The sequence below is a fragment of the Corticium candelabrum genome, chromosome 3 (genome assembly GCF_963422355.1).
Source record: "Corticium candelabrum chromosome 3, ooCorCand1.1, whole genome shotgun sequence".
NCBI classification, from domain to species: Eukaryota; Metazoa; Porifera; class Homoscleromorpha; order Homosclerophorida; family Plakinidae; genus Corticium; species Corticium candelabrum.
Genome location: NC_085087.1, coordinates 2,436,633 through 2,445,520, shown reverse-complemented (window position 1 = coordinate 2,445,520; position 8,888 = coordinate 2,436,633). Strand labels below are relative to the sequence as shown.

The 8,888-nt window shown below is 39.7% G+C and overlaps 2 protein-coding genes across 2 annotated transcripts in view; both read left to right on the top strand.

Annotated features, from left to right (window-relative positions):
* LOC134177569 (uncharacterized) overlaps positions 1-4,290 on the top strand; it is a 9,834-nt gene extending 5,544 nt beyond the window's left edge. Inside the window, exons 9-16 of the mRNA XM_062644346.1 lie at positions 47-172; positions 818-904; positions 963-1,139; positions 2,311-2,427; positions 2,495-2,561; positions 2,623-2,699; positions 2,765-2,839; positions 3,954-4,290. Coding sequence (XP_062500330.1) covers positions 47-172; positions 818-904; positions 963-1,139; positions 2,311-2,427; positions 2,495-2,561; positions 2,623-2,699; positions 2,765-2,839; positions 3,954-4,103 — 876 coding nt within the window. The 3' untranslated portion in view covers positions 4,104-4,290. The remainder of the gene's footprint in view (positions 1-46; positions 173-817; positions 905-962; positions 1,140-2,310; positions 2,428-2,494; positions 2,562-2,622; positions 2,700-2,764; positions 2,840-3,953) is intronic.
* A 3,217-nt stretch (positions 4,291-7,507) lies between these two features.
* Positions 7,508-8,512, top strand: LOC134177568 (uncharacterized). Its single transcript, XM_062644345.1, has one exon. It carries the CDS (start codon positions 7,508-7,510, stop codon positions 8,510-8,512), a length of 1,005 nt encoding a protein of 334 aa, XP_062500329.1.
* The last annotated feature ends 376 nt before the right edge of the window (positions 8,513-8,888 follow it).

Below are 8,888 nucleotides of genomic sequence, written 5' to 3'. Positions count from 1 at the left end.
TCTTATATATTTGCTATTCATTGCTATATACATGTTTTGTTGTTAGAGATACTCGTACCATTCAACCTACAACTTGTTAACAAGCAGCATGCTTGCAACAGCATACCTGTATTGCAGTGATGCTGTCAAAGAAGGCCCAACTCCGGCAGAAGTCGGAGGATTTATTTTTGAGGTACTGTCTAATTTGTTTCAATCTTAGTATTATAAAATGTCACTTCTTTATTAATTGTTCTTGGATATCTTAAACATGTCCATTACTTCATAGATATCTTCTTATCTATATAGTTCCGCTGCATGTATACTGTATGCATTTACACACATGATGTATAGCTGCATCATGCTCTATTAAGTTGATAAACAGACGTGGGCATGAGGCGTTCAGAGAACAGCAAGAGAGGATCAATGAAACTAAAAAGATGAAACATGAACATGTAATTACAGTCAGTCATTAGAACTCATTTCTATTTTGTGAAAGGATTTCATATATTTTGAAAACAGAACTGGGCATGTAATATTAATCCTGAAGAGTACAACCTAAACATTGATTACGCACAAGCCCAGCCTTATTCATTGAAGTCAATGGGAATTATAGTCCAAAGCTTGCTATTTGGGTGGTAGCTGTATACATTAGTAAGAAATTGTAACTTAGTCTGTTCGGAAAAAGTGGATGAAATTGACATATCTTTTTATTTTACGTGTGTGTTGTCGTTCTTTTTGTATTGCAACTCTGTCCATTGGCTTCAGTGCCCTGCTGTATCTGTCAAGAATTTGTAAATATGCATACACTTTGATTGCTAATTGTTGTGTGTAACTGCAGATCAAAGAGTTCCACAAAATATTTGCCAATGTTGCTGGTATGTATGTTGAGATAGAAACGCTTGCTGACCCTCACTACGATAGTCTAGTAAGGAAAAATAACTTGAATGTAGCTGACCGTGTAAATTATTTAATGTTTGTGTAAGGGTTTGACCCGTATTCATCTGTCTGGGATTGATCCTCTTGTCATGCCTTCAAGTGGTAGTTCTATTGATGCTGGAGGGTTAGCAATTGCCTCTCCTACATTCTACAATGAAACTGCAAAGAAATGGCAAATGATGGGTCAAGCTGGTTGTCCTCAGAAAGTCAACTACTCATTATCCGTAAGTGATAAATAATTTATTGGAATACACTTTTCCAAGTAATGCAATGGTCAGTGAACAATAGATGACCAGCATGAAGCAATGTAAGAGTTATAAGCTATAGTAAATCTACCGAGTGAAAAAAGTTAGCCAATCGGCTAAAGCAATCACGTGTGATAGGCTCACACACTATGGAGCACCTTTTGTGAGTTTTGTAGTGAATGTTCCCAGCTTCATAAAGCCAAATGCTCCTGGCCTCTTTAATTAACAAATAATGCTAGCATTTTCTAGCATGGCAACAAACTACAGCTTTCTCCAGAATGTGTGAAATCTTTCAAACAGGAAAGCATTGAACTATATACAAACAAATACAGCTACGTATGATACTCAAATTAGAAAATTGCTAAACTGTCCAGATGTTGAACTCAAGTAAAGCCTCTTTCATTCAAATGGCAAATTTGCCTGACCATCTGTCCTGAGTCCAAAAAGCTACCAAGCTACTACTGTTATACACTTTTTGCTATAAGCACTAGCAGCATCGCAATGATGGTAAACAACAGTGTGATATAAACCTGCAAGTGTACAGCAGGGCTTGAATCTACTGAACTTATATTAAAATTAATCTCAAGTCTTAATGTTATTACAATTTTGCTGAATATCGGTCGATCTCTTTTCATATGCTGCTTTTGGGATGATGTTGCAAAGGTTATTGCGTTCAGTCATGCTATCACTGGCTCTTTAATTAATAGACAACTTTGTGTTTATTGCTTTCAGGATAGCACTATGCATATGCACAACAATTAAAGACAAGGCTTTAATAGCATTTCCTAACATTTAAACAAATTTTCAGATGGCTATTTGAACGTTCTACTTTTGAGCATATATCCAACGGGCAGAGAATGAAAACTTTGCAGAGTTTGGTGATGGAATGTTGAGGGCGGGGTTAAGGTCTGGCTACGCTATATACATGTAGACTATGATAACGCGCGCGTATACTAAGTGCAGCAACTATACTTCTGTGTATAAGAAGGGGCAAGAAAGACTTGGAGAAAGATGGTGTTTATTGGAGAAAGATGGTGTTTATTGAAAACGGCCTTTATTCTAGGCTGCATAGAAGAGCAAAGCACAACAGTGCAACAGTGTAGTGTAGGATTGTTTCCAATTATAGTTAACACAAGTTGCTTTGTTTCAGTTCATTTCTTGGCAACAGGGCTCGCTGTCATTTACAATAGATTGGGATTTGCTGAACACCGGCTTGATGTACAGCACCTTGAGTAGCGAGTACACAGTCACACCAAGTGATGTATCAGTAAGAAAAATACATCCAATTGCTACACGTGCAGTGCACTTTTCATTTTGTAATTTGTTATACATAGGTTATGCTATTTGCTTTTTGGCGTGACAAATACCTTGGATTTAGTTTTCCAGTGTTCTTGTTTGATGGCAGTTAACTTTGAAGATATTCATGACAGCATGCTTAACATGCAGATCTCCTGTCTTACAGGTCAAACTAACTCAACTTACAAAATTCTTGAAGGAAAAGCTGGAGTCGCCATAACATGGATAAATTCCACACAAGAGGTTCTGTATTAAATTTTAGACTTTTTTGTTGTCAATTTAATTGTGTAGATGTATGTCATTTCTAGTTTACTGTGACTGTTACACCAAGTCTTTCAGAGCTGGGGCTGCCATGCAGTTGCGTCCGTTTACCAGGAGAAGTGGTAATGAATGGCTTATCCCTGTGATAATGCATGCAGACATTTCCTTTCACTATCAGGCGTGGAAAGGATTTTGGAGCAAGGGGCCAATCACTACTTAACATCATTTGAGGGGTGTAGCATGACCTCTAGAAATGAGAGAGCTTCACTATGCTACGGGACACGCCCTGTTTTATGGACACGCCCGCTTTTATTAGCTTGTAATTGACTGATGTGGTAGAATCAGTGCCAGATCCAGACTGGAAACACAGGGTAGTGTATATACTATCAACATCTTTGGTCCTCACACGTATTTACAGTTTTTATGACCACGCCTACAAATGATGGGCTATAGCCTGGTCTAGCCCAAGCCACCCTACGTCCTTGTGGTCCATTTGATAGAGTACCATGCACTTTTAGTTGCAACTCAATTGATCAATTATAGTAATTACTGATTAAATTTGAACATTTATACTGATAGTAACGCATTGCTATAGCTATTAGGGCTGTAATGGTATTTTTCGAATTTTGATCTTTGAACTTGAAGCATGCCAATTTTCTATTGTTAAAAACCGCACCAAATCTGGAATTCCAAAGTTTGCCATTTTACACCAAATTCTAAAATGATAATGTTTAGTTTTCAATTCTTCGTTCTCATTGCCAAGGAAACCTGGTGGTTACAGAAAAATGACATTTGTCCATTCATCATTGCAGTAATCGTCTGACTAGCATCTACACCAATTAAAAGTTTAAGGTCGATCAGTATGATATTTCCTTGCATTTTGGTAGGTTTTTACAAATATGACTCCAATATAACTCTAAGGTAATGTCTTTGCCCCCTTGATCAATTAATCAAGTAATAAAGCAGTCAAGCACACAGTATAAGTAAGCAGTAAACCAATGCACAGCATGCAATTTTCCACAAACTAGTAAAAGTATAGAAGTCACGAAGATAGAGTCTCGTCAAGATTATTTAGAATAGGGAGAAAGAGAGATAAAACATTCAGCATTTGCAACATTAAAACCATTGTAGGTTTGTTTGCAATTTAGCTTAATTATCCACAGCCACTCATCGATTTTTGTCCTCTATCCTTAATTCCTGGATGCGCAATTGTGATCTTGTGACTGTTTCTTGCAGGTGTCTCGCAATGGCTATCTTGCAAACGTCCGATGCACGGTTCAATTCTACGATCTGTCTGGACCTGATGACCCTGCTTCAATGGCCTACAAGATTTCTCCGAAGGCAGCAAAAAATAAGAATGCAAAGAAGATCGTGCATTTGAACTAAATATACTTGATGTTGCCCGAAGAATGGTCAATTGCAATATGGCTGTCTTTCTATATGATATTAGTGTACGGGCAGGCCAAGCGTTGCAATATTCGATTGTTGCGTGAATATGTTCAATTTCGGCAAAATATATGGGATGAATATATGCGATTCTGTTGTGAATGTATGCGATTTGGTTGTGAATATATGCGCTCTGTTGTGAATATACATATGGTATGTGATTTGGTTTTGAATATATGCGATTTGGTTGTGAATATATGCGATCTGTTGTGAATATACATATGGTATGTGATTTGGTTTTGAATATATGCGATTCTGTTGTGAATATATGTGATTAAGTTGTGAATAATATATGCGATTCTGTTGTGAATATATGTGATTCTGTTTTGGATATATGCACTCATGTTGTGAATCTATATGCGATTCAACCACAGCTAAGATTGCTCTTTCGCATCTATGATGAGCGTGAATTTTGCAACAAGCGGCGTGCCATACCGGGACAAGTCTGAATTTGCAAGTTGCGTTACTTCTTCCAACAATCTGAGGCTGGTACGTTGCAGTTCACACCTCTAGATCACCATTGACGTATGTTAATTGCCTTCGACCAAATGTGGAGGACTGCACGAGCGGCTTACTGAACTCAGTGTAAGCGCAACGGTTACCATAGCAATACGCACCTTCCTCCACAACAACAACCCCTGGGTGACTTTAGTTGGTGACTGTAGCAATACCTGTCGTGTTGACATACATAAATGACTCGCGGCAGACCCATTCTAGACACCATACATCTGTAGGCAAATGAAACATCATCCAGCTATTGTCTCAAACGAACACTGGCGAATTACAAGCATTTGCTCAAAACACCTTCATGTTTTTCAATATTTTAATGCTGGGAACAGGTACAGAATATGCTTATATCTAGTTACTATCACCATGACGGCTACTACAGATCTCGACAACACAAAATGTTATCTAGGGAAAGTCACAAATAACAATATACACTAAATAACACACAGGGACCATCCTTTTCTACATTTACATTCTAATTCAAAAATTCAAACTTGAACCAGCAATACAAGAACAGGTCACACGCAAACATAAACACACACACACACACACACACGCACGCACGTACGCACGCACGCACACACACACACACACACACACACACACACACACACACACACACACGCAAAATTAACCAACAGTAAAGATGTTTTTCGATATGAACAATGATGATCATCTTCTTGCGCTGAAGAGGTTACGGGATTAGCATAGTTAGGGCAAGCAAAGGAATCAGCACAAGGTAGTCCATTTCTGAAGCAAGAGCATCTGGCAGTTGTGCAGCTGCCAACAGACTTACAAGCACAAGAAATAAACTCTAATAGTTCCCTTGGTGATGGCAACTGCGACATCTAATCCACATAACTCTCACCCTCCTTCAAAATCCAGCCATGTGAATGTGGACTTGGACATGCCAGGGCTGCAGAATAAGGCGCGTCTCCAAACTGCTGCTTACAAGCATAGCCTAGCTACATAATCCGTAAGAGCATCCTTGGTTGGAGGAAGATGTTAGCACAGTGCGGATCGAGCACAAAACAAGTTTTAACGCACTTTGCTTACAGACATATGCTGGCTTCCATATAGAGCACAAGGAAAAGCTAATTCTAAATTCTTACACGCTCCAGCAATAGATGCTCTCCCACGAGCCCTCACAATCCATCTCTGACCTGCAACAGGGCACAAGCTTATTCGAACAATGCCACATTTAGTCTTGATATCCCGATTCATTGTCTGTTCAAATAACTTATCTACTGCAACCTGGGCAAATGAAGTCGACTGACCACATTGCACACAAATTCTCCTTTCATCGGTTAGTGGTAAGTGTAACAAGAACATACGCTTTAGCATAGCTAGTTGGTATAAATGTTCCCATATAGTCTGTAAGTATGTTTGTGTTCGTATTCACAATCCCTCATCGACAAAGCTCTAACGATACATGGTGACGGGATGCTAGAACATGACGACAGGAGGGCTGGAACATGGCAATTGACAGGAGGGCTGGAACATGGCAATTAACAGCAACTTTCCAACCGCGTGAAATCCTTTGACTTCTTCCAGTCACATGCAAGAATGGCCGCGCTGGAAGAAGCGGTTGTAGATAACCGCGAGACTACAGCTTTCGATAAGAAAGAAGAAGAGACCCAAATCTCTACCCTCATCTACGAGATAGGAGACAAACCAAAAATATATATTCTTGGAACTGTTACATTGACTGCAGAGGAGAAGAAGTCTTTTTGGTAGTACTCCGAAAACAGGAAGACCATTTTCTAAAAAAGAGACATAATTTATGAAGAGCGCGATTTCACCAGCGGTTGCAACATGAAGGTGAGACAGTGACGACTTTATCACATCACTTATCTGAATATTACGAATTAGGTGCAGTACGAAAAGACCTGATACGGGAAAGAATAGTCGTGATTCTTCAAGACACCAAGCTTACGGAGAAGCCACAACTAGATGAAGACCTTCCTTTAGAGAAAGCCATGCATGAGAACAGCCCGTCGAAGTGAAACGATTAAGTAGCAACAGAAATTAATCTCTTCAAAGCCCATTTAAATTAGAACCTACGAGAGAAGCTGCATGCTGTACAGTCAAGAGAAGACGTATATATGATGAGTGTGGTGGTGGTAGTGGTGTGTGTGCGCGCGCGCGCGCGCGCGCGTGTGTGTGTGTGTGTGTGTGTGTGTGCGTGTGTGTGTGTATGTGTGTCTGTGTAACCAACACAACCAATTAAAGTACTGTCAACAATTTCACATTTATTTTATACTATCAGATGAAAATCCATATCATTCTAATCACATTCAGCTGTATTCGGCATAGGTGCCAAATACAAAACACGCTACCTCAGCCTACCTATCAAGTTTATTACCAAGATGACGTTGTGAGGACGAAGTTTCACGCTACCTAGCGCTATGCTTAACTTCTGCATCTAGTGACTAGCTTCACGTCTAGCTACACCGCTAGAATTAGCGTAATATATCAATGCACAATGACGCTTTGGAAGTACGTAGCTGACTCCCTTACGTGCTTGTTAGATGGTTTGCTTTTCCGTATACACTGGAAAGTTTACAGAGCGGAGCTTTTGTTTGCGTTATTTGATGACTGATCTATAGCTATTCTATTTATATTATTATGTCTCTAATCATTATTACATGTGTAGCTATTATTATCAAATACGTGTAGTACCAAACATCTTAGACTTAAAAAAGACATGTAAATACAAGAATAGTCAGCTAGAGACTGTACAAACTAGACTATCTATAATTCTCAGAGTGTACAGAAAGCTTATAAACTAACTTAATTAATGGATATCATTGTGTCTCTTCAGGTGTCTTAGGAAAATGGTCCTATGCATAGTTGTTGGCTGCTCAAATAGATCTGGGAGAGACAAAGACGTCTCGTTTTACCGTATACCAGTGATTCGAACCACGAGAAGTGAACGGGAATTCCAACTAAGTAAAGCTCAAAGAGAGGGATTTCTTGCAGCTGTTTCTAGGCAGGACTTGACAAACATCAAGCTTGAAAATGAAAGAATTTGTTCCCGCCACTTTGTCACAGGCAATCCAGCAGACCTATTTGATGACACAAACCCCGACGGGTTACCCTCACAATTATTGGTTACCCTCACAATTATTGGGTCATTCAAAGAAAGTCAAAAAACCAAGAGTGTTGAAAGGTACCAGAGGAGGTTGGCAAGACAGGAGAAGACATCAGATCAGATGCCATGTCGTGTGAATTTAGAACCAGAAATATACGATGAGGAGGAAAATGAGCAGGCAGATGATTTTCCTACAGATCATATTGATGGCTTACGAAAAGAGTTGGCGGTAGCTTACTCGACAATAAGCAGTCTCAAACACACCATTCAGCGGCTTTCTCCTTCACAGAAGATTCAATGCAGTCGTCAACTGATGGGTTCATTCAGCATTACACTGGTCTCCCAAATTTCAAAAGTTTTGAAAGCAGTGTTTGATTATGTTACACCACAAGACATGCGCACTAAACTGTCAAGATTCCAAGAGTTTATGGTCGTATTGATCAAACTAAGATTGAACTTATCTAATGAAGACCTGTGTTACCGGTTTGATGTCTGTCGTTCAACCATTTCCAGAATACTGTCACGTTGGCTGACAATCTTAGATGCTGAGTTACAGCCACTAATTTTGTGGCCTGATAGAGACATTCTGAGAAAGACTATGCCGAAATGTTTCCTGTCCTCGTTTGGAGAAAAGTGGGAGTTATTATCGACTGTTTTGAAATGTTTGTTGAAAGGCCTACAAATCTTTTATCTCGAACACGGATGTGTACATATGTACTTCTGGGTCGTTATTTCGTTAGCAGGTTAATACCTTGCCGCTCTGCATGATGCTCACCGCACACCGAGGCTATCACGTGTTTCGCTATACACGTGTCTGCAAAATGTCTAAGAGGCAAACGTCGCTAAAGCGCCTGTTCGGATGTGAAGTTAGTGGTCACGGTCTAAAACAATCAATAGAACCGAAAGATGAATTGATAACTCGCAGGACACTAACTGTGAGGCTCCTGAACCCAAGATTTCAAGGCTAAAGCGTGGGGAAATGACTTCCGGATGTTCTTGTCACGTTCCGGCATCTGAGGAGATTGCCAGTAACGAGTTCGAAAGTCCTCCGGCAAAAGATGACCTAAGGCAATATAACAACGATAAACTTTTGAAGATGTGTGTGTGATGAGGACAAGCTTTGG

What these genes read in the sequence shown, in the direction of transcription:
- LOC134177568 (XM_062644345.1), top strand. Translation starts at nt 7,508, where the DNA reads ATGGTCCTATGCATAGTTGTTGGCTGCTCAAATAGATCTGGGAGAGAC.